Source organism: Camelus ferus, chromosome 8 (assembly GCF_009834535.1).
Source record: "Camelus ferus isolate YT-003-E chromosome 8, BCGSAC_Cfer_1.0, whole genome shotgun sequence".
In the NCBI taxonomy this organism is placed as follows: domain Eukaryota; kingdom Metazoa; phylum Chordata; class Mammalia; order Artiodactyla; family Camelidae; genus Camelus; species Camelus ferus.
The window spans coordinates 30981611-31008486 of record NC_045703.1 but is presented as its reverse complement, the minus strand read 5'-3'; the positions used below and the strand labels follow the sequence as shown (position 1 = coordinate 31008486).

Sequence of the window (26876 nt, the reverse complement as noted above, 5' to 3'; positions counted from 1 at the left end):
TATTATGCCCCGTGTCAGATTATCAATTGAATGCTTTGGTGATTAAATTAATACTAATGGTTAGAAAGGCCTTTGCCTATTTGTAAAGTAAATTCATTGCTTGCTCTACTGAGTTTCCCAAGCTTATCTTCTTCAGGAAATTTGTAAGTAAATTTTATTTGGCTTTCAATCTGTTATGTGCTGATACAGCTATTTCATGTCATATATATATTTTCTTAATATACCTATTATATTCTGTATATTGTTTCACTGAAAAGCTTTTTTTAATTTTGCGGATTCTTTTCTAAGTTATGCTTGACACAAAATATTGTATCAATTCCAGGCGTACAACATAATGATTTGATATTTTTGTATGTTATGAAATAATCACCACAATAAGTCCAATTACCATCCATCCCCACACAAAGTTGTTAAATATCATTGACTGCATTCCCTGTGTGTACATCATATCCCTGTGACTTACTCACTTTATAGTTGGAACTTTGTGTCTCTTAATCCTTTTACATATTTTATCTGTTCCTCCATTGTGAAAAGTATTTTTATATGTAGGTTGTGATTATATCCAGAAATTATAACCAAGGAAATGTAATAAATGTGTATCAAAACTTGTTTTTCTTCCTTCATAGATATATGGGCAATAGGTTGCATATTTGCTGAGTTGTTGACTTCAGAACCTATTTTTCACTGTCGTCAGGAAGATATAAAAACAAGCAATCCTTTTCATCATGATCAACTAGATCGGATATTTAGTGTCATGGGGTTTCCTGCAGGTAATGTATTTATATTTTTCCAAAATAATGTTTGAGTCATAATTCAAAAACATTCCTTTTGAAAAGCATATTTTAAGTATTTTTATGTATATTTTTAAGCTAAACTAAGATTTTTATATAAGTAACACATTATTTCCAATAACAATATTCAATATTTTTTTTTGCAAGATAAAGACTGGGAAGATATTAGAAAGATGCCAGAATACCCCACACTTCAAAAAGATTTCAGAAGAACAACGTAAGTAATTCCGTATTACATATAAATAATATTCATTGGTGCATCTAGTCAGTTCTTTTTTCTAACTATCCTTTGAATCTTTGTATTTCTTTCCATCTACCCTGCCACTTTTATAGTCCACACCACTCTCTCTCACCTGGAATCCTGCAGTGGCCTCCTGAGTGGTATTTCTACCTCTAGTCTTCATTCCAGCGCATTGTCTGTACTGCAGTCATTGCCAAAAGCAGTTTGGATCACGTCAGTCTTCAAGCTGCTCTTAATTCACCATTGCCCTCAGTTTCTTAATATGGCTTACAAAGCCTTGGCATCTACCTCACCAGATTCATTTCCTAAACCACTGTCCACTTTGTGCTCTATAGCCAGGACATCATGAATTTGTTTAAGATCCTCAAAATCCCTGAGCTTTCTTTGACCTCTGGGTTTTTACGCATGCTGTTCCTTCAGCCTAGGAGGTACTTTCCTCCCACCTGTTTCATCAGATTAACTCCTGTTTATCCTTTCTCTCCTGAGGAGGCCTCCCCCTCTGCACTCCTCTAACATCCTGTGCTGCTTCTCTCAGCATCCTGATCACTTTGTACTATAGTTGGCTTTTGAACACTTATCTGCCTTTCCCTCTAGAGAATATGGATTGTGCCTATTTTATACAACATTATAAGTATCCTCAGGGCCTGGTACATAGTGCGTGCTCATTAGTTACTTGTCAAATTAAATGAAAAGTGGTTCAAGTAATTGAAGATACTCTAACAGTGTAAAAGATGGAGAAAATTAATGAAGGCACTTAACATTTTATCATAGTATTTAGAGACCAAAGGAAAAATTTTACATAAAATGACAGTTTTTACAATAACCAGAAATAAAAGGAGAGAAATTTTAAAAGATAAATAAAATTCAGTTAGAAAAGTAATAGGAAAATTGTAGAGATAAGAGCCCGTACTTCCTAAGCAAACAATTTTATCCACATAAAAGCAGGCTCCTAATAATAAGACAAAAAGGAATTTATTAAAAATTAGCTAAATCTAATACAGTACATACAAGTCACTAAAGTAAAATATAATAAAAAAATCCAGAAAATGTTATTCCAAATGACATAAAAAGTAAAAGAATAATAACTTATTCTCATTGTATCATATCTAAAAAATTACTCAGAGGGAATTAAGAAGGATAACAATAGAAGTTTCTGTAATCTTTGCAAGATGTCAGCTCTTATAGCTCATTAGAAGGCAAGGTGGAAATACGATTAAAAGGAAATCAGTAAGTTGACTTTAAGAATTGAATGTTTGAATAAACATGGTCTGGTAAAATGCTTTGTAATGTATATAAAGAGTTTGAATTACTTTGAAAACTGTTTAGCTCCTAAACTGTAGCAAATCTGGAAGAGGATAATTCAGAAAATGACAAGTAATTCATCTTAGCTTTAATACTAGGAAAAATAAGAAGAAACCACAATGGGAATTGAGTAATAGAATTTCTCAACTTCAAGACATTTTATATTATGATAAAAACAACCTAAAATCTGGAGTTAACACAAGAAATCAGTTGATTCAACATAAAGACCAAAGCCATGCAGACAGACTCCATTTCTACATAAACTTTAGTTTTTTTCTATTACCAAAGATAATGGCTACCTGCCAATAAAAATATTCCTGGTATTGGAGTAAAAATTTTTTTAATTAATACACATGGCAAAGATTTTTTTTTAAATAAAAATACCTAGTGTTGGCAAGAGTATAACAAAATGGGCACTCTTTTATGCTACTGGTGAGAGTGAATGCTTCTCAAATTTTAATGTACCTACAAATCACCTGGAGACCTTGTTAAATGCAAATTCTGATTCAGAACCTGGGGCAGGGCCCGAGAATCTGCATTCCTCATTCAGGCTCTCAGGTGCCCATGCTACTGATCTGAGGATCAGGTTTGTGTAGCAAAGTTCTAGGGCACATAAAAAAGGCTTTGAGGGGGCTCCAATGTGGAGGAGGATGCTGAGGCACCGCTGAGCCTGGCAGCCCTGCTGGGGAGGAGCCTGAGCCAAACCCAGCCTATATTAAAAAATTTTTAAAGGCTTTGAAATGTACATACCCTTTGACCTAATAGGTCTAATAATTTATCTTGAAAAAGCAATCAGAGCAGCCACACATAGCTAGCCAAGTACTTACTATGTGCCAGGCATGGTGCTAAGCCCTTTACCTACATTTTGCCAATGTTCCCCATATCAATCCCATGAGGTAGGTATAATTATAACCCTCATTTTTTTTCAGATGAGGCATCTAAGGCTTTCATAGAGGTTAATTAACTGCCTAAGATCACACAACTGGTAAATGACTGAGTCGGAGTCCAGTGGGAGTCTCTGATTCTCACCTGCTGTACAGTATTATCTCCCTGTGATGTGTACCAGATTTACCTCCAAGGACTGGCATTTTATAGCTATTGTGAAACAAACATCATTGGTAACAGGAGAAAATATACAACCACTACAAGTAATAATTTTAAAGATCATTTGGCAGGGAAAAATGTTTATGAAATAATATTAAGAGTTAGGATAATTTATAGAGTGTAATCCTAATTTTATAAAAACAAAACAAAAATGCCTCTATATTTGTATCATATCTTTGTATAGAAAAAATGCCAGAGGGAAATTATCAAAATCTTGACAGTGTTTTTTATTGCTGAATAGCTTGATTACAAGTGATTTCGATTTTTTTTCTTTGTACTTCTTTATATCACTACATCTACCATAAATATATATTACCTAATTTTTGACCTTTTAAATTTGAAATATTTCATATATAGGAAAGCATATATGATGAAAATATGTAGTCTATTATACAATAATAATAAAATTTAAAATAATAAAATACCCATTTATTCACCCCTCAGCCTGAGGGTTGAGATCCTGACTTACAGGTGCAAAGGTATCTCTTAGAGTATGTACCTAGGAAAGGAACTGCTGGACCATAGAATATTCACATTTTCAATTCTAATCGTTAATGCATAATTATTTTCCAAAGTGACTGTAACAATATAAACTCTTACATGCAGTGTATAAACAATTCTTATTTCTTCACACATTTATGGATATTTGGTCAGGTGTTCCTTTTTAAACAGAAAAAACAATGGTTTAAATTAACACATACCTTATAGGAAAACCAATCTGTAACTTTCTGTTAAAAAATGTAAATTGTGTGAGTGTTCTCACTAATGTTTAACTGTCCTGTCTTTGCAGGTATGCCAACAGTAGCCTCATAAAGTACATGGAGAAACACAAGGTCAAGCCTGACAGCAAAGTGTTCCTCTTGGTAGGCACAGCTCTCACCTGACCCCTTCCCATGGAATTGTTCCAGCTATTCCTCCTCTTTAGAAAGAAAAGAAATTGGCGGATGCTGGGGCGAAATGAAATGTTTTTCTTTTGAGATGCCACCCTTGACTTCTAGCCTTAATTTTTTTCCAATGGTTTCTCAGCAGAAAAAAAATTAAATTCTAAAAGGGCTTCTATGCTAATGATTTCTGCCAATTTCACATAGATGTGTATAGTATATTAATATTGCAATGAGCTGTATACAAAATGGCATTTGATATTCTATGAGACTTTAATACAAAAATAAAAATGGGGTGGGGTAGAGAGTCACCCAGTTAACCCAAGAAATCAGTTGATTCAACATAAAGACCAAAGCCACGTAGACAGACTCCATTTCTACATAAAATTTAAAGTTTCTATTTATTACCAAACATAATGACTACCTACCATTATGCATGCTTAGCATGCAAGAGGCCCTGGGTTCTATCCCCAGTATCTCCATAAATGAACGAATGAACCTGATTACCTCCCAAAAATTTATTTTAAAAAATCAAAACATTGACTTGTAAATAAATTTTTCATGTGCTATCAATTTATGTGTTATTCTAGCTTCAGAAGCTCCTTACTATGGATCCAACCAAGAGAATTACCTCAGAGCAGGCTCTGCAGGATCCCTATTTTCAGGAGGATCCCTTGCCAACATTAGAGTATGTACCCTTCCTTTTCTGTGTGCTTTGCTCCAGGTTGACGGTGTCGGATCGTGGCTGAAAGCAAGAAAAACACTCGTTATTGAAGTATTCTCCTTTCTTTGTTAATACTGCCTCAGAGAAAAACTAGTCAAGTGAAAGGTCCTGTATTTTGAAAGAGGCAAAACTGTGAAGAGGTGTGAATGAAAACAAGTATTTTAGGAATGGCCATGAATCAGTTTTACAGATAAAAGCTAAAGCTGAGAACAGATGGGATTTTTATAGATCAGTCAGCTGGAACAGTTTACGCCAAACCAGAAGAAAACTAAGATACTAAAATTCTGTGTGTCTGCTGCACCACCAAACCCCTCCATTTCCCCATTGTTGTTACACTCACAAATATAAATTGTGCTTGGATTTATTAGAGGTACAGCTTTACTTGAGGAAAAAAAATTATTTTCATTGTTGACACAAATACAAATTCAGTTATTTTTAGTGTTGATGAAGTTTGAGCGGAGAAATTTCTATGTCATATATGTCAACTAGCTAGCTCCAGTTAAGGTTGGTTATTGAAAATGGCAATTAGTATAAAACTTAGACAACAAATTGTTCTTTTCTTATTGCTTCAGTTAAGTTGTGTTGAAAGGCATCCAGCAAATACCAGCCACAGATGAAGAGTAGGAAATTTAAAAAATAGAATTTTAAATGGACAAGGTCAATGTAGATTTTAGGTCATGATATGAGTTAATTTTTTTTCTTTTTATGATTTTTAGTGTGTTTGCTGGCTGCCAGATTCCATACCCCAAACGAGAATTCCTTAATGAAGATGAGCCTGAAGAGAAAGGAGACAAGGTATACTCTGCACAGTACACCTCCCATCCAGAGAGTGAGGGAGACAAGAGAGAACTCAGGGAAGGATAATTTAATAATTCCTATACATTTAACTGCCTTTTATTGCATAAAGTATGTATTTACCTTATTGTAGATGTACTTGGCAATTTGAAATACGCATTTACAGGTAAATGATCTTCCTGATTTGCTTTATAGTTGATTTTATTTCCTGAGTCTTAATTCTTGCTTTTTGGTTGTTCAGTGTCATTACCATCACTTTATGCGGGCTGCTTTTCAAAACATCATTCTATTCTTTAATCGTAATTGGCCCCTCCCTGTATACCCCTACTTTCCCAAAATCATGATTGAAAAGCGTATGATAGCTGTTTCAATGAGTTGCTGACTATTTCCTGTGTGCCTGCGGTCTTTAGTGGGATGTCTGTGGCTGATTTGGAGGATGACTGTGCAATCTAAATGAACTTCAGAGACGGAGTCCTGTTCAGGGCTCAGTATTTTGACTTCCGGGGATACTGTATTCCTTGGCTGCGCCATTCTCCAGTCACTTGTCACTTTGGTGTTCCACGTGGGTTGCTCCCCAGGTTGGTCAGCAGTCTCACATGCATATCATGTAATGTAAGATTTGATTTAGTTCCATACCAAGCTTCCTTTTTTTTTCTTTATAAGAATCAACAGCAGCAGCAGAACCAACATCAGCAGCCCACAGCCCCTCCACAGCAGGCAGCAGCCCCTCCGCAGGCGCCCCCACAGCAGCAGAACAGCGCCCAGACCAACGGGACTGCAGGAGGGGCTGGGGCTGGGGCCGGGGGTGCTGGAGCAGGGCTGCAGCACAGTCAGGACTCCGGCCTTAATCAGGTGCCTCCAAACAAGAAACCACGGCTAGGGCCTTCAGGCGCAAACTCAGGCGGGCCTGTTATGCCATCAGAGTATCAGGTACTCTCCTGCATTTTGTACTTTTTAGTGTTCATAATGTTAAAAAACAAAATTTAACTGAGTAAATTTTAAAGGTCTTATTGGCTTTATTCAGTGATTCATGTATCGGGTAGCACCTCATCTAGGAAAAAGAAAGCAGCTCTGAAGAGCTGTACAAAATGGATGACTTTTATAGGCAGAAAGAGGTGGGACAAGGAAGTTATTCTAACAAAGAGCTGATTGTGTCAGGCAAGGTCGCCTTCCTTTGGGGGACCACAGGGGTCCATCAGGTAGATTATCTCACCAGTGCTGACCAGGCAATTCCAGACTGACTGGGTAAGATTACATTCTTGGGAGTGGCGGGAACTGCACTTAGGTGAGGTATGAAGTCTTGGTTTGGTGACATGGGCTTAGCACAAGTGACTCCATTGTGAGCCTGTTGTCTCTTGTTTTAACAATATATTTCATGAGACGGGAAGTAGATTTATAATAGATCCTTTTAGAATTAAGTAGTACTTAACTATAAAGTTTGACTACACAAACTGTATAATCCTGTTTCTAGGGCATTATATGAAAGTGAAGATTTTTGTCATTTCATGCAATTGCAAGGTATTTTGTTTCTTGACGTTTGTTTATCCTGAAAGCCTGAGGAGGGAAGGTGAGGCAGGCATCTCCTCCTCAAAGAAAATTTTTCCTTTTACCTTATAGCTGCTTATCAGGTTTGGGTCAGAAAAAGATATTTAGATAAGCAATTGAAAAGAGACTGGGGTGGTGGCTTATTTTGAACAAAGGAAGTGGCATACTTGAGAAGGATTTGCTGTTACTGGGAGAAAATAATCAGCAAGGAGCCACATAAACATAGAAGAGAAAGAGACTAAGATTGAGACTTCTCAGGAACCAATGTTAAATCTCACTAGAGATAATTTTGAGGCTAGAAAATACTGTTTGTTATTAAAATTAAAAAGAACTACAATTATACTACTAATCGGTGAAATTAAAGGAAAAGTGTCTAAGGATTGGTATTTGGAGAGAGGTAAAAATACTGGCGAAAACCGTAGGGAATCCTGGGGGGTGGGGGATGTTTTCAAGTAGAAACAAGCTAAGAAAAGATCTGAGAAGAAGGGAAAAAACTTAAAATTAAAGGGGGTTGGTTAGAACCATAGTCCCTCAGGGAACTGGTGGAGGAGGAGCACTTAGTATAGAGATAATAGGAAACAAAACCACAGGCAAGGAAGACATAAATTCACTGATTAGGAACTGGAATCAAGAGGAGCATTAACAAGAAAGACTAAATAAATAGTTGTCTAACCTGGCTTTACATTTGGCACATCTCAACACATGAATGTGTTTTCACGTAACTACTTGGAAAATTTCTCTTGGAAGCTTCCCTGTAAGCAAAGGAGGCATATACTAGCACTTCTGTGGGTTCCAGTTAAACTAATCAAGGCGTCCGCTGCTCTCCTAGAAGCAGCTCGCTATTTGGACGGTAGTCATGAATGGACCTGCATTTTATTATAAAATTGACTTTATTATAAATAAATAATATTATTATAAATCAATAATATTATTATAAAGTCAATTTTCCCCCTAACATTAGTTTATTCCTATTAGATGAGCAACAAGCCTTTACTATATACTGGTTCATCTTTGTGTTTCTGATTGTGTTACATAGATCTGATCACAGTCAATCATGAACAGTTTTCTTAAATACTGTATTTATTCCCTTCAAATCCAAGAGTTCTTCAAATGCTTTTCTTTGTCCATACAGTGCTGCCTACTTAAAAATAAAACAGTGTGTCTGTGAAATGGGCAGCTACCTCAGCTAGCTAGTTGGAGACACTAGCGTGAGGGGTGAGGAAGTCCCACTGCAGCTCTCACATTATGGACATGTTTGTCTTTATCCAGTATGAAGAAGCTGCTGTGCTGAGTCTAATTTGCTAAAGTAAAAGCAGTCATAGCCAGCCTAGCAGTTGTAGGCCTTGTGAATGGAAAGAACATTTTTTAAAAAATAATAAATTTAAAAATAAAACACAGAATTTGGAATTTGGAAAGGCTTCTTATAGCAACACAACTAGTCAGAGTTATATAGCATAGAAAAGAACTAAGAGGGATTATTTTTAACCAAGACTATCTTACTGCTCCGTTGTCTTGGACCAGATGTTGCAAGTCCAGTTAGGCTGCCCTTTGTGCACTGAGTGGGCTAACCTTACTGATTTGTTCTTCCTTAAACTGCCAGTGCCACCTCAAGGTCATTTACATTTTTAACTCCAAGTAGTAGCTCTTTTATGTATGATCTTTTCCACTTTGCTCATAGGAGGAACCAGCTTTCTGGGCATGGCCAAAGACACTGGTTCCAGCAGTGCTTATATTTATCCAAGCATCGTGTTTTTATTCTATAGTTGAATTTTTCTTTCACATATTTTTTCATATTTGCCCCTGGCACTATGAAGATTAATGTTTCATTTAAGGTAATAAAAATACACAGAATTGAAATACAAATACAATTGAAATACACCTTCTCTTGAGGGCATTTTCACATATGAATTTTTAAAAATTGTAAATATTACCTGACATTTATAAAAACCACTTATTGCTGCCACACCCCACCCACCATCACCTTGCTTTCTCTCGTAGGTGGTATTGCCGATGCCACTCTAGCCTCTACCTCTGAAAACTCTTTTCTTTCAAACATGATTTCTTAATCACAACTTTGTTATTTATAGTGAGAAAATTTACAGCACATCAGTATACATTATGAACATCACCGATTCACTATGCCAAATTGATTATTCTTGTTTGCAAATCTCAGTTATTCAAAGAATAACAAAGCAGAATTAATCAGCAGAAGTTTCCCCTCTACCTTTCATTGCCAGTGTAGCTTATCTCCCAAAGAAATCCAGCCAAATTTCATGCATGCCAGAACATGTGGTTACAGTGGTGGCAGGCTGTGACTTCAAATCAGCAAAATGTATTAACAAACTAAATTAGCTGTCAGCTACCATGGATCAGAACCGGGAGCCTCTGATGAAAATGGCTCATTTCTCCGTCCTGTTGTGATTAACATCTCGGGCCATCCCCTTGCTCCATCGGTAATTCCCTTTTCCTGTTTCCTTCTAGCACTCCAGTTCTCGCCTGAATTACCAAAGCAGCGTTCAGGGATCCTCGCAGTCCCAGAGCGCACTAGGGTATTCCTCCTCATCTCAGCAGAGCGCACAGTACCACCCGTCTCACCAGGCCCACCGCTACTGACCAGCTGCAGCCCAGAGCACAGACTCCAGCAATATGACGTCTGCATTGAAAAGAACCAAAAATGCAAACTATGATGCCGTTTGAAACTCATCCACTTAGGAGGAAAACTATATACTAAGCATTTTGCAGGACTGACTGATGTCTCTTCTTTATTGACTTAAAGAAGATTTTTGTGAAGTTTCCCCAACACCCTTTCCCTGCATGTATTCCATTGTGACTTCTCTGATAAAGCGTCTGATCTAATCCCAGCACTTAACTTCTGTAACCTTCAGCATTTTTTGGAAGGATTTCCTGGTGCACCTTTCTCATGCTGTAGCAATCACTATGATTTATCTTTTCAAAGCTCTTTTAATAGGATTTTAATGTTTTAGAAACAGGACTCCAGTGGTGTATAGTTTTATACTTCATGAACTGATCTAGCAACATAGGTATAAATACGCACCTTTTAAAGCACTACGTTGTTTTGCTCATGGAAGTCTTAAACGGGAACTGTTACTGTCCCAAAGTACTTTACTATTATGTTTTTATTTATCTAGTTTCAGGGAAGGTCTAATAAAAAGACAAGTGGTGGGACAGAGGGAACCTGCAACCAAAAACAGCCTAGATCTTTGCAGTTACTATGCTTTATGCTATGAAGAACTGAAATAGTTTTTATATAATCATCATGGAACTTAGTTCCCAGAATCATCTTATTCTGAATAGTATTCAGTAATTAAAAATTATAATTTTAACCTTCATGTAGCTTAAGTCTACTTTAAAAAGGGTTTCAAGAGCTTTGATGAAATACAGTCCTCTGGTGACCCACACCAGAAAACTGAAGAGAATATGAACTGCACTAGGATTTCTTTAAGGAGTAATGTTGATCAAAGGATGTTTTGCTTCCCCTTGAAGGAAAAGCTTTTAGTGTGTATTGTATATAAAGTTGGCTTCTCTAAAGAAGTATTGGTTTTGTCACATCTGGGTCAGCTTGAATACCTTTCTTACATAATCAAGGGTACTCAAATAGAAGCCTGCAAATTAATCTGCTTTTAAAATAAAGAGCAGTGTTCTCCATTCATATTTGCATTAGGCATAGAGTGACTATTTTTAAAGCATGTTAAAAATTTAGGTTTTGTTCATGTTTAAAGTATGTATTATGTATGCATAATTTCACTGTTGTTACTGAAACTTAATTCTATCAAGAATCTTTTCATTGCACTGAATGCTTTCTTTTGCCCCTAGGAGAAAACTTAATAATTGTGCCTAAAAAACTATGGGCAGATAGTATATGATTATATTAGATAAAGAAATGCACATTTGCGTTTCCATGATCTATGAATTAGAGGCTGAGTTCTTTCTTAGCCAGTGAGTTCTCTCTTAGCCAGCGTAAGGAAGCTCCCCAAGTCACAAGGAAATGTAGACTTAGAGCTCCCACTGTAATGTAAGGGGCAAGAAATTTGTGTTCTTCTGAATGCTACTAGCAGCACCAGCCTTGTTTTAAATGTTCTCTTGAGCTAGAAGAAATAGCTGATTGTTGTATATGCAAGTGATATGCATTTTTTAACTCTTCTTTGTGAACTTATCTACCTGGTTATGATACTCTGGGTCCATATACAAGTAAAGTAAGATTTTAGACAGAAGCCAGTTTACACTTTGCACTATTGATGTGATACTGTAGCCAGCAAGGACCTTACTGATCTCAGCATAATACTGCTTATCAATAACAAAGACTATAAGTAACACTCATCAGTCAACACTGAAGATGAAACAGTTGACATGCTCCATTGGAAATAATTTGTTTGTCTCCATGGTAATTTACCGCTTCCATTTTTAAAAATGAGAAGTTAGTAGCCCTCTGCATAATGTAGCTACCTGTACACAGTTCCACCCTGTGCCCTGAAGCCTCACCGTGGTCAGATGCTCACTGCACCCACACCAGGTGCCCAATATCATGCTGGGGGGAAGATACAAAGGGCAAGGCCTTCTTCCTGTCCTGAAGAGCTTATGATGGAGTCTATGACAGGACGCTTTCCTGGGATGACTGGCTTATAAATGACACCATCTTAGAATATGAAGGTCCTTTTGTTTACTTCTAAACCCACTTAGTTATTACTCCAGATTTTGCTCTATAATAAACGAGTGTTATGGAGAAGTTTCTATGCTTATCTACCTTCAAGAAAGCCAGTGATTAAATATCACCACAGGCATTAATATATATTTGAAATGTTCACAGCAGCCTTTCAACAACAATTGGGTGGTCCTTGTAGGCAGAACACACTCTACGAAGTGGTTGTAGGAAATTACAGTGAAAACAGAAGCTCTGTTCCTGCCCTCAAGGAGAGCTTACATTTAGTAAAAGACAAATCCAAATATGTGCAAGAACCAAAATACCACGCCCCTTAATCCCGCATAAACAACTTTAATATAAATTCTTGTGATATGTGCTCATATGATCACAGGACTACCCTGCTTACCGTGTTTGTAGTGAATTTTACTAGCAGAACTGATACAGAAACTGTAAGGGGATTTTATCGGTTGCTCCTGGTGTTCTGTACATAGGACAGCCAGATATCCCCATTACACACATGACAGTTTCTGGTCACTGACTGGTACTGGCCCTTTCCTTCTGTGTTCTTGCCTCAGAGTTGTGATGCCCACTGGTGCCCATTACCCTTTGAAGTAATTCTGGTTCATAATTTCCTTTTATTTGTAAAGGAGAACAAAGCCTTTAAAATACTTATGGGCCCTAAAACCGTGGGACCTTGGAGAGCTGTGAACCTTTCTGAGGCTAAAATTGACCCTTGTGGTCCCCAAATGACCACATTCCTCTTTAAAAATTTACTACTGTCAAGTCCTCTGAGAATGCGGCGGGCAGGGGGGACATCCCCCAGTTTATGGGACTGTCTAAACCAGGGGAGGTTACGGAAGGGAGGAAGGAATCAAAGTGAAGCTTTTCTGCTCTGTGCCACTAATCAGTTTTCGAGTTAGCTTTCTGGTAAGGTGTGTTTGGGAAAAAGGATTCTAGAGTTTCAGGACAGCTGTGCTAAGGGGTAAGTAAGGTAGCTTGGTAGCAGGGCTGACACTATGAGGCTGAAACAATCCTTATGATGAAATAGTTCATGCAGTAACATACAGAAACCAAGGACATGTATATTTTTATATCTGTGTGGTTTTAAAACTTTAGTACTTAGAATTTTGGCCTTCTGCACTACTCTTTTGCTCTTGTAAACACGATTTACATTTAAGAATGGGAAGGGACATTTACCTACATGGTCACTGCCTCATTCCTGATGAAGCAACTGCTAGTTGTATGCCTCTAAAATGATGCTGTTTCCCTGCTAAAGGTAAAGGAGAAGAAAAAGTAGTTGGACAGTAAGACTTGCAGCTTAATCTGCTTTGAATATGTGTATGTAACAGAAACTATACAATGAAGGAATATTCTATGAAAATTAAAAATCCTCAACTCTGTGGTGGTATCTTTCTAGGGAATGGAGACAGGCAGTGAAATGGCGGTTAGACTAAAGGAGGCTTGAAGGATTCAAGTATAAATAATATTTTATATGAAACATAGCTGTTAGGTTTCCTTAATCTTCAAGAATAGTCACAAATATCATAAAACAAAATTCACTGTTTTAGGATTTTTAAAAAAATGTGTTGTACCTAAGGCCATACTTACTCTTCTATGCTGTCACTGCAAAGGAGTGATATGTATGTATTATATGGAAAAAAAATCCTTAATGCACTGTTATCTCCTAAATATTTAGTAAATTAATACTATTTAATTTTTTTAAAGATCTGTCTGTGTAGACACTAAAAGTATTACACAAAATCTGGACTGAAGATGTCCTTTTTAACAACAATTCAAAGTACTTTTTATATATGTTATGTAGTATATCCTTTCTAAACTGCCTAGTTTGTATTTCCCATAATTCCTGTTTTTGAAGTGTACTTGTCCTTGTCTCTTTTTTCAGTCATTTTCTGCACGCATCCCTCTTTATATGATCACAGACATGACTGTGTATGCTTCCCACACGGCGCGCTGAGGTGTGCACTCAGAACCGGCTGACCCCCAGCGAGGCCTGCTCCGGGGGGCACAGGACACGCTACCACTTTGGAGCCAAGTGTTTCCTGCTTTTTGAGTTGTCCTGACATCCTTCCTGAAATGACTGTTAAAACGAAATAAATTACATTGCATTTATTTTATATTCTTGGTTGTAATAAAATTTAATTGACTTTGTTTCAGTGTGGATTTTTTAAGTATAGGAAAAACTCCTGTTACAAGTTTTGGTGTTAAAATTTTACGTGTGCTCCTCGAAGCTTCTCAGGGTACACTTGGCCTGCGGAGACACGGCGTCTCCCTGTGAGCCGCAGTATGTTATTTTATTCAGGACGCTTATGATGTCACAAAACTACAGAGGCGAGGCTTGCAAATACCTCAGAAGCAAAGTTACAGGTTTTTAAAACATCTCTAGAGGAGATAACTTTTTTTTTTAAGTGAAAATTAGAATGATGTTTTAAAAAAAACAAACAGGCAGCGATTTGTGGGCACAGTGGCACTAGGAGTTTCTCCTTTTATAAGGACATTCTGTTGTACCTGTCTGCCCTTATAATTTACTTGATGAGTCTTCTGTGGTTATTCCAATGGTCACAGGAATCATGGAGTGAACTGAAGAATGTTTAAGTGACATAAACACAAAACTTCACTTCTATTGAAAATGCATATTGCACATGTCCAAATGCTTCACTGCTTGACACATTGTATATTCAATACTGTGCTACATGTAGGATAGAGCTTCTCTTGCAAAACTATTCTTTGACCACCAGCTGCCTTTCTAACCAGCCACCACGGTAAAAGAAAGCAGACAACTGCACAAACCCCTTATCATCCCCGGGAAAAGAACTTGAAGGTACAGGTCTATCTCCCTAGCCAACTGTAAGTTCTTTATGGACAGGGCCTGCGTTTTATTCCTGCTGCACTCCCGGCAGCTAGCCTGATGCCCAGCACAGAGTAGACACTTAATATGGTGAGTCATTAGCATCATTTTTGTACATTGGCATAGAATTCCTGGAACACTGTATTTGTATATGGACCAAGATAAGCCAATGTGTTTTTGTTTTGTGAATAATGAAAATGCTAGAAATAGGCATTACTTTTTCCTTTTTTAAAATTTTATAAATACATTATTTATTATTGAGGTATAGTTGATACACAATATTGTATAAATTTTAGGTGTACAATAGTGATTCACAATTTTCAAATTTTTATATTCCATTTCTAGTTATTATAACATACTAGCTATATTCCCTGTGTTGTACAATATATCCTTGTAGTTTATTTATTTTATACCTAATAGTTTGTACCCCTTAATCTCCTACTCCTATCTTATCCCTCCCCCCCCTTCTCTCTCTCCACTGGTAACCACTATTTTGTTCTCTATATCTGTGAATCGCCTTCTTTTTTGCTATATTCACTAGTGTGTTGTATTTTTAAGATTCCACATGTAAGTGATATACAGTATTTGTCTGTCTCTGACTTACGTCACTAAGCATAATACCCTCGAAGTCCACCCATGTTGTTGCAAATGGCAAAATTTCATTCTTTTTTTTTTATAACTGTGAGAGGGGCATTATTATTGCCCCCATTTTTAATTAATGAAAAACAAGTGAGACAGAGAGGTTAAGTAACTTGTATAAGTCACACAGCTGATAAGCATCAGAGCTAAGCTCCTAACCACTTGTATCAGTGGTTCTCAAAGTATAGTCCTTCGCTAGCAGGATCAGCAGCATCTGGGAATTGTTAGAGAAGCATATTTCTCAGACTCCACCCCATACCACTGTATCAGAAACTCTGGGGGTGGTGCTCAGCTGTGTGTGTTTCAGTGAGCCTCCAGGTGATTCTGATGCATGCCGAAGTTTGAGAACCACTGACTTATATTCTTCACACACGTATTCCCAAATTACCTTCCAAAAAGGCTATCTCAATTTACTTCTTTCAATAGTGTGTGAGAGTGCCCATATCCCTTGGCCTTACCAAAACTCACTGTGAGCAATTTTTAAATTATATACCAATATAACAGACAAAGAATAGTGCCTTATCTCTTTAAAAAGTATTTCAGCCCTCCTTCCGGTGAGAGTCAGGTTCTGTCCCTTCTCCTGCCCTGCTTGGCTTCTTCTTTTCTGCATGGCTTCTGGCTCTACTGAACTTCCATTCTGCAGGTGATTGTGGTTGAGGTAGACCTCAACCATGTGGTGCTTGAGTGTTGAATTAACTCATTCTTTGGGAGTAGGGAGAAGCAAATGGAGTATCTTATGTAACTACAAAAATCTTATTTTGCTTAACGAGCATGAAATAGCCTTTGTTAATGACCATCCTTTCCTAAACTGTGTTTTTCTTGGACCTCTGTACTTCTTTGAATCATTGTGTCAGTATGTTGAAGATCAGTTAGGATGACAGACAGGAGCAGAGATCTGTGGTCACCCCAAATGATAGTTTTGAAAGTGTTTGTGGGGACCTGATTCCCAATCTCAACATTTTTTTTTTTTTTTGAGAGAGGATACATTTCTAATGTCTAAGAGAAAAAACCTTGATTGACCAAGAGTCCCCATTACTCTGTTTCATGGTGTTTCCCATTGTATTCTCACCACATGGCAGAAAAAAACATTGATGTTAAGCTGGTTAAATCTCACAGGGCTAATCCCACTTATGGTCCCTAATAATTATTGAAATGTAATATTTACCTCCACATCAGCCATGTCAACACGGTATGACAGAAAGAACGTGGACTTTGGAGACAAACATAGGCTTGAAACCCAGCCCTTCTACCTCTGAGCTGTGTGACCTTGGATAAGTTACTGAACCTCTCTGATCTTATTATCTATAAAATACCATCTACCTTACAGAGTTTAAGGCTAAATGAGACAGTATGTGGTGTGCCCAGCAGAGTGCCTGGCCCATAGCAGACATCGATAAATGTGGATTCCATTGGTTTTCTCTTCCCTCTGCAATTTCTGCATGCTTGAATATGTGTTTCTTTTGTAAATAATACATTTAACACCCTTTATCTTCTTCATTTTATGGTCTCTCTTTTGACAAAAGATGACATCTACATCTGTGCAGACTACTAGGCTAGCCATTTGAAGGCCAAGGACACCATCCTTCATTCCAGGAAGCACTCTTACAAGCAGAGGGCTATGTAACAAGCATCAGGGTTCAGTTTCTTTAACGAAACTCTATCAAAAAATGAAGGACTCCTTCACTGTGTTTCGGTGGCATCACCCATCACCTCTTTTTTCCTACTTCAACAAGAAGTTCATCATATTGTGTTTCCTTTCCATTTACAGTGTGTTATACCAACGAGAGCAGCTATCATTTCTGGGCAAGCGATTGCAACATGAGGCGGAAGCCACCTACCTAGTCTGGACCCAAAGAGTACATAGTCCCTCCTTTTCTCCACTACAGTTCTCAAAAATTACCAACTCCTGAGTGATCAGATCTCATAAAAGCATGGTCCAGAGATTTGCAAAACTCCTCAACTACCAATACTTTTGTACGATTCATACGGGAAAGATTGCCAGGAACAAAAATAATGCCTGAGTTTTGCCCTTTTAGCCCTTACAGGCTAAGTTTGAAAGGTCCCACTAAGGGGACGGGAGGGAAAAAAAAAGAGAAAGCGATCCTCTATCAGCAGACAGCACAAGGAGTCCCTTGGAGAAGAGCAGCCCTTCGTGGGTGAGCAGTCGGGCAATTCCAGGACTCCAGCCTGCGGGTGAGCGCCACAGCGGAGAGGCCTGATGGAGCTGGAGCAGTCTGGGCCCGAACTCCAAACCAACAAAACAAAGTTCCCTTCCAGAAAATCCAGCATTTAGATGAAACTACTGGAAGTATCATCCAAATTGAGCAAGGCATGGGCAACAAGGCCAAAGGAAAATAGGGGAAAGAGGAGAAGAAGCGGGTCCGGAAAATCCAAAGGTATTTTCCCCACTAAACTATTTGTAGAAACTTACTAAGCTTTTTGAACCATGAGCATTTCCATTTTACTCATGTATCTAAAAATCTTAAAAAAAAAATAACAAAAAACCCTCTATTGATGTTTCAATGGTTTTAAAAGTTCCACACACTTCTCGGTATAAACAAGGAATAGATTTATATTTGCTTCTCCACTCTCACTAGGTCTATAAGAGCTCTTTTGGCATGAACAAGGAGCTTAGCATTGATTATAATACATGTGTGTATACAATGACATATTTGCACTTCATAGGAACTTTCATATGAAGCTGATCCAAAAGAGAGCCACAGATTAAGCGGGGGCTCCTGCCAGCTAAGCTGTGCCAACAGTTCCTGTATAACTGTTTGTCACATGTTCTGTTTCTAGTGAGGGCTGGATAACGGAAAATAAGATGTTAAGCAGAAATTCAGGGTGTATCTCATGCAGTCTCAATACTGTCTGGTGACTTTCTTGTGAAATTGCCCTACATCATTGAGCTATCCTGTTATCATTTTAAGATTTGGACTTGTATCTTAACACCAAGCGGACAGAGCACTTGTTAAAGCAAGGACATACGTTTCTGGTGTCATTCGCCTTTGACTCTCCCAGGGCTTGAGGAATGTTCAGTTACATTGTTAAGTAAGCTATGGAAGACTCAGGCTGGGCACATGAAAGAGCTTTCTAAGTTGAAACTTTTAAATTGGTTAATGACCTAAGTGAGGTCACAAACCCTTACAATTGGAAGCTATTGACCATTATGCTGCTTTTGGGGGTGGTTTAAGTGCCATGTGACTTGGATAGTCTCTTTGGATTGTTCCTGTCCCTGTGTTCTTTGGGAAAACACAATAATAGAAAGGCTGGACATCTTATCTGGAACGCACCCTGGCCAACAGAATTAACTTTCGTTTGCTCCAAAGACTAAGGAATGAAAACAATGGATCTGAAGTCTAGATCTTTTTACTAGATCTAGTTTCAGCAAACAAGTCAGTCTCTGGCCTACCATGGCCACCACACCCTTTCTAATTCAGAGAAGGGAACAAATAAATTCTCCAACATTCTTAGGCTCTTTAAAAAAGTAGCAAAATATTCCAAATTAAAACTAAAATTCTTTTTATAAATGTACCTGCACATAAAAGTTAGTAACACCTAAATCTAACTTAAAATATTGTTACAAAAACCAAATGAATATCCAATATTCAACCCTGTGTCTCACAAACAGATGTATCATGCAACATCACTTCTGTTGGATTGTTTGTAGATTTTCACTAATGAAAGTTTACATGATCAAATACATCTGAAAATGTCTTGGTTAAACACAAAGTATAGGCTTTCTCAGAGCCTTTATTATGCTAATGACACTGAATTTCCAGGAAGTGATATAGTGCACCCTTTTCCATACTTATTTGACCAAAGAACTACTTTTTCCTGCATCTCAAGAGAATGCTCTGTAAAAAACAATTTGGAAACCCCTGGTTATGGCAAACACTACTGTTGCCCTCTGCACAGCTTTCCCCCGCTTTCTCCTTGCTGTCAGAAGCCCAACTGGTTCACTCCATCCAAAGTGGCTGTCTCCTGCTATGGATATTGATTAGACAAAATCCATCACATTCGATCTCATTCCCTAGGCTAAGCCACTGATTCAAGCATGAGCATGTAATACAATTTTGGCCAATAAAATCTGAGGGAAAATCTTCTGGGGGTTTCCTAGAATTTGTTTCAAGCTTAAAAAAATAATCAAAACACTAATATTCCATTTTCTATGTCTAAACTTCAGCATATGAGTTGGCAACTGTGGCTGCCATCTTAGGACCACAAGGGAGCCAGCCTCAGAGGCCACGATGAAACACCCAGGATCACTGAGATGAAAGATGGAATGAGCTGGGATCCTTGAGTGCATCGAATCATCGATTTCACCCGCCCTGGAACTGTCCTATCTCTGGAATTTTCTTCTGGGGCAATGTAAATGTCCTTATTTTTGAAATCAACTTCTTTTTTCTCACTCTCTCTCTTTCTTTTTCTTTCTTTCTTTTTCTTTTTTAATATTTTTAGTCAAAATCATTCAGATATGGGGTCTAACTAGTCAGACCCTTAATGCCATTGACATAAGCACAGAACATTCAAAGTATGTGTTTGGAAATGTTAGTTGTTAAAAAGTAGCAGCTTATTTCAAATTAAGTATCTCCTACCATTATTACCAGGGTCTACAATGAAATCCATTAACTATCCAATGAAATCCCTCGGAGCCTCTTAGGAAGCAGAACATGCACAAAAGCCTCGTGTCTCTCCGTAGCTGCCTGGCCTGTGCTGCACAATGTGTGGGCTAAGACTATTCTCTTTGCATTCAACAAATTTGCAGAGTCCTCCCTAACTGCAAAGCCCTGGGCAAGTTCCCTTCCCTAAGCCCTCCTCTGCTATGAAAGTCCTGTTTGAGTCTCATTTCTGTGAAATCTCCCTAATTCCTGCAGCCTCCACTAAGCAACCTTTTTAGGGAATTCTTCCTAGATGCTCAGTCTGAACCATTTCTTTGGCATTTAATTGTACTCACTCCATATTTTTTTCTTGTTAATGTTTTATCTTGGCCCCCATTGAATGAAAGTAGTAGAGAGAAAATGGAAGTGAAATGAACTTGTGTAAGTTGATGGTTCTCAACTCTGTCAGACCAAACACCCCATTTTTATATGAAATATTTTTGTAATGCCATTTATCTATCATGAAATTCACAGAGAAGGTAACTGACTGACACATATAATTCCAAAATATATCAGTACAATGCCTAGTTGTAGTACAAAAGAGAATAAGAAAGTAACTTATGATAAAGTAATATGTATTTCAATATGTAAATGACTGACATAACTGCATTACACTAGAAGCCACAATGAACTAGTGCAGACTGATACAAGGTGTTGTATTACGACTCAAACACCGCACATCATGGTGCTACCAAGCCCTTCTGGAAGAACTGCAGTGACAAGCATCCCCAAGGAGGAAAGAAAGCGCCCTCCAGGTGGCACATCCTCCTCTTGCAGGCAACCCATGAGAGAGGGCCTTGTGAGCCTGGACACAGAAGCTGGAGAGCTGACAGAAGATTCTCTGACTTCAAGCTTAAGAGGCGAAAACCATGATTCATTTCTTTTCAAAACACTTCTGACACCAAATGTGTAGGGTTTTGACACCAAGCAATTCTCTAGCTCTCTGCTGACACAAACTGGGTGTTCTACAATTTAATTCAATTCTGACAGTAACTACCTAGTGTTAGTGAAGTCCCCACAGTTGGAGGACTCAGTCCCACAAACTGTCCCCACTTCAGAGCCAGCTGTATGTCTGGGCCTTTTACACTTCTGACTGATTGGTTACTAATCAGGGGTTCCCAGACCCCCTACTCAGGCTTGATAATGTGCTAGGATGGTTCACAGAGCTGTTACTTATATTACCAGTTGATTATAAAGGATACAACTCAGGCACAGCCAAACAGAAAAGATGCACTGAGCTAAGTATACTGCTGGGGTGGAGGGGTGGCTGTGGAGCTTCCAGGCCCTCTGGGCACATCACTCTCCCAGCACCTTGGTGTGTTCCCCAACTCAGCTTTCCAAACCCTGTTCAGAGTTTTTATGGAGGTTCCATTAGATAGGCACGATTGATTAAATCATTGGCAATTGGTGATGAATTCAATTTCCAGGCTCTTTCCCCTCCCCAGAGGTTGGGAAGTGGGACTGAAATCAAGCCTTGGGCCTTCTGGTGACCAACCTCTACCCTGAAACTATCCAGGGGCCGCCCAGCCACCCATCATCTCATATGTACGAAAAGACACTCATCACTCTCGAGATTCCAAGTGTCTTAGGAGCTCTTATGTCAGGAACCAGAGACTAAGACTAAGTACGATAATAAAAGATGCTCCGATTGCCCCTATCCCTCCAAAAATTTCCAGGGTTTTAGGAGCCCTGTAGCAGGAACTGCCACATAGATCAAACACGTATTTCTTATTTTATTACAATATCACACTGATGTATTCACCTCATGGTTCGATGACCTGGGAGCCAGTGTCTGGGTTAGAAAGACTCAATTCCTCAGCCAAGTTCTGGTCCCCTGACTATGCTCATATCTGTCTTGTTTTATCTGCCTTGGCTCTCCTTTCCTGTTCTTTCATGGCTGACCCACCCCCAGACCCATCTGATAAATTTATTTATTTGGACACTCACTATATTCCATCTGGCATCTAAAATTTATTTAGACGTAGACTATATCCCACAGAAGTTTCTGGGCCTGGGAGCTACTTGTGAGTATCTCCTCTTTTATCTATTGACAGTTTACCCACATAGAGTAACATTTGTTCTCACATTTCTGGTTCCCATGGCAGCCCACTTGAGCCTGCATGTACAGACAACCTCCCCCTCTGGATAAGCCCTGGGTGCGGGGGGCACAAAACACGTCTGGGTCAGGCAGACCTGGGTCACGGCTTCTCCTGACCAGTTGTGTGTGCGTGTTTGGGTGAGCAGTTTCTCAGAGCCTTGTATACTAAACTGTGAAATGAGGATCGTAATACTTACGTCACAGGGCTAATACAGTGACCAAATAAGATGAGGTGTGGTCAGCATCTGGCTAAGATGTTATTGGTAAACATTATTGTCTCTTCCTGTCTCTTCATGGCAGGGCTCATATTTCCTGTGTAAGTCCTATAACCTCCAGACCAGTGTGTGGTGCCACTTGCTGCCCAGTAAATATTTGTTGTGGGAATTTCCTGCCGCTGCTCTCTTCTGCATTTTTTGTTGGTGATTTTCACACTGTGCTCAGTGTGGTCCTCAGGGTTCTGAGGAGGTGCCGGAGGGCCCAAGTGGGTTAGGACAGGTGAGAATTGATGATAAGGGTGGAAGCAGAGGAGGGAGAGGTGGGTTCCAGGCCACGCCCCATGTTAGCTCTGCTTGTTTACATTTTAATTTGGTTTGGGAACTATATACATATATACATATATTATATATTATAAAAAATATATTTTAAAGAAGGGATTCTGTGATTTAAAGTTTGAAAATAACTGCCTTATACTTTGAATAGCTTAGAGGGGAAATTTAGTTTTATGAATGACACAAATGCCTATTATCTTTATTCTCCAAAACATTAGCCACTATAATTTAATTATAATTTAAATTTAAGTCAAATTTAAAAATTCATTTCCTCAATTTCACTAGCCATATTTCAAGTACTCAATAGCCACATATGACCAGTGGCTACTATTTTGGACAGTACAATATGAACATTTCCATCATTGCAGAAAGTACTTTTAGATAGCACTGGTCTATAGTTTATATTATTTAAATCAAAGGATTTAATTGACAGCAGCCATATACTCTGTGCTGTAATATGTTTGTAGGCTTAAAGGGTAAGTTGAATTGCCCATAGATGTAGGTTTGGGCCCTGCTAGTAACTTGCCTGTGGAACTGGCTTCAGTTTCCCTGTCTGTACCAGGGAGGTCTGGGCCACATCAGACGTTTCCACCTATTTTATCTCCAAGTGTCCCTTTAATTGTTACTTTGTTCCCTTGGACCCACACCCATGTTTAAAATAAACTGCTTTATTAGGTAATAATTGGCTTAGCCTCCCACCTTTGTTAACCAGTGCTATTTATAACTACCAACAAGACTTCTGATCAGCATAAGATTACTAGAATTCTTATTTTGAGCTGAAGTAATTCCAGCCCAAAACTTAGAAATGGGACATTGTGATTAGCTTAGCCTTATCTCTGGTAATTGTACTTCTGTGTGGAGTTTTTTAAACACTGAAAATAATGTATTAATTGCTCCTCCCTGTCTGTCCCAGATACTACTTTTTCCTACCCTTAGGGCTTAATGTGCTCAAGTTAGGAGTCTCCTGACTACATAATTGTTTAGGATTTCTTTGAGTTTTTAAAGGGATTCTAGGTCAAAGGTAATGATCCCAAAAGTTCAGTTTGGGAATTTAGAAAATCAATGAAAAGAAGTCAGATTATCAAATACACAAATCAAACTAAAAGTCTAGAACAGACCTTTCAGTGTAGAAAACAGGATGCGCAGTGTGATTGCATTTTAAAAGTATCTATTGGGTGAGACTTCTAGCTATGATAGAATGAAGAGGTTCGCAAATTCTCACCCCCTCCCCCATATAAAATATAAAACTGGGCAAAGTTATATGAAACAGACTCAAGGCTTTGGAAATCAACCAAAGGGAAACAACAAATTGAGAAATATTTTGTCATGAAAAGCTGCTAAAATTTTATGTAAATCTAATGAGGGTCTGTGGCCTTCATGCTTGGAGCTGCTCTCTCCCCTGTGCTCCCAGCACACTTAGCCTGGTCATTTTACCAGGAAAATACTGGCTGTGAAAAGCAGCAGCCTCACTATCGGAAGGAGGTGGATTTGACTTTGAATGGAAGGTAAAAACCCATACCTAGCAGTGTTGTCACTAAAAGCAGCAAATTCAGTAAGAATTGAAAAGGAAAACTCATAGCTCTGCTAGCTTGAAACTGCAGTCCTGGTTGGAGTTGGGCAGCCAACCAGCCAGAAACATAAGGGGGAAACCCTAGAAATGAGAGAGCCATAGAAAAGCTGTATAATCTCTCCATGCACCCCTGGTTGACCAGAAAACTATGCATACGTACAGGGGAGATCAAGGAGAGCCTAGAAGAAAGTAATAAAAGTCAGGCAGCCTTGAAAACTGACTGAACTTTGAATGAATTCCTCAACCCACACACAGATCTATCAGCAGAGGATGGATCATATAAGCTTAAGGTTTTTGAGCACATTCTCTGCCCAATCACTGGCTGACCACCAGATTATGCAGACACAGGGACAGCCAGGCTAAAAATTAAATGTACGAATTTAAAACAAACTGAGCAGAGACATTAGTGGCTACGTACTGCAGAGACACAGATTCTGCTGATTAAGTCTAAGCAAGTTAATAAAAATAATCAAAATCCAAATACATCAGTATCCAGAGTTGCTACAGTATGTTATCTAAACTGACAAGATTTCAACAAAAATTATGAGACATGCAAAGAAACAGGAAATCTGATTCATATTCCAAAAAAAAAGTGTGACCTATACTCAGGGAAAAAAAAAAAAAAGGAACTGAGTTTGAGTGGGTCCAGAAATTAGATTTAGTAGGCAAAGATTTTAAAGCAGCTACTATAGTCAAAGAACTAAAGGAAACCATGCTTAAGAATTAAAGGACAGTGTAATGACAATGATTCAACAAATAGAGAATCTTAACAAAGAAACAAACATTATAAAAAAGAATCTAATGGAAACTGAGTTGAAATATATATAGCCAAAATTTAATCATCTATGAGAGGAGGCCATAGAAGAAAGAATCAGTGAACTTGAACACAGAGCATTAGAAATTATTCAATCTGAAGAACAGAGAGGAAAAAGATTAAAGAAAAACAGAAATAAACTGAGCCTCAGAGACTGGTCGTATAACAATGAGCATATCAATATACATGTAACTGGAGTCAAAGGCTAAGAGAAAGTAACAGAAAAATATTTAATGACATATGGATGAAAATGTCTCAAATTTGATGAAAACATTAATCTACAAACCACAGAAGCTCAACAAATCCAAAGCAGAATAAATAAAAAGAGATCCATAGCTAGGCACATCACAGTCAAACTATTGGAAGCCAAAGACAAGAGAAAAATCTTGAAACCAGTTAGAGAAAATGATTCACCATGTACAAGGTAACAATATGATTAATGGTCAACTTCTTGTCAGAAACCATGAAGATCAAAAGACAGTAAAGTGATACATTCAAATTGCTGAAAGAAAAAAAACTATGTCAACCAAGAATTCTATATTTAGTAAAACTATCCTTTAATAATTAAAATGAAATAAAGATATATCCAGATAAAGACAGAGAATTTGTTGCTAGCTGACCAGCTTTACAAGAAAAATTGAAGGAAGTTCTTCAGACTGAAAGGAAGTTAACACCAGGTGGTAACTTGAATCCAAAGAAGAAATGAAGAACACAAGAAATTAGTCAGTAAATATAAAGTACTTATATTTTTTCTCTTAACTTCTTTAAAAATCATAGTATTTTGTAAAATTGCATTATTAATCATCCAATGAAAAGGCAGAAATTGTCACACTGGATATAAAGTACAATCCAGTAGTATACTGTTGATAATGGATAAACTTTAGATTCAAAGATAAAAATAGATGGACAGTAAAAGAATGGAAATATTTACTATGTAAGCAGTAACCATGAGAGAGCTGAAGTGGTTATATTATAGCAGACACACTGACGTTAAAATAAAAAATACACTGGAATCAAAGAGAAGTATTTCATAATGATAAAAATGTCAATAAATCAAGAAGATATAATAATTTTAAGTATATACACACCTAACAACAGAGCCCCCAAATATATGAAGCAAAAATTGACAGAACTGAAAGGAGAAATTGACAATTCCACAACAACAGTTAGAGATTCCAATACCCAACTTCTGATAATTGACAGAATAACTAGACAGAAAATGAATAAGGATAGAGAAGACTTAAATTGAGCAGAATATACATTCTTTTAAAGTGCACATGAAACATTCTCTAGGATAGAGCATATGCTAGGCCATTAAACAAATCTAAATAAATTTTAAATGATTGAAATTATTCCAAAGTTGTTTAACCAAAATGGAGTTAGAGGTCATCAACAGAAAGAAACTCGGGAAATTTCCAAATATTTGGAAATTACACAATGTGCTTCTAAATAACTCATGGACAAAAGAAGAAATCAAAAAGTAAATTTAAAAACATTATGAATTTAAAAATAAACAAAATACACAATATATCAAAATCTATGAGATGCAGCTAAAGCAGTGGTTGGGGATAATTCTTAAAACTAACTATATTAAAAAAAAAGAAATACTGCAAGTCATTTACATCCATGTTCATATT

General features: G+C 37.8%; 1 protein-coding gene across 3 annotated transcripts in view; it reads left to right on the top strand.

Moving 5' to 3' along the window:
• The window catches only part of CDK19 (cyclin dependent kinase 19), a 136335-nt gene extending 122123 nt beyond the window's left edge, over window positions 1-14212 (top strand). For all 3 annotated transcript variants that reach the window (XM_032484699.1, XM_032484697.1, XM_032484698.1), the window contains 7 exons: window positions 627-770; window positions 939-1008; window positions 4229-4301; window positions 4910-5007; window positions 5760-5838; window positions 6502-6768; window positions 9865-14212. In XM_032484699.1, the coding sequence (XP_032340590.1) occupies window positions 627-770; window positions 939-1008; window positions 4229-4301; window positions 4910-5007; window positions 5760-5838; window positions 6502-6768; window positions 9865-9996 (863 nt within the window). In that variant the 3' untranslated portion in view covers window positions 9997-14212. The remainder of the gene's footprint in view (window positions 1-626; window positions 771-938; window positions 1009-4228; window positions 4302-4909; window positions 5008-5759; window positions 5839-6501; window positions 6769-9864) is intronic.
• Window positions 14213-26876: the final 12664 nt, after the last annotated feature.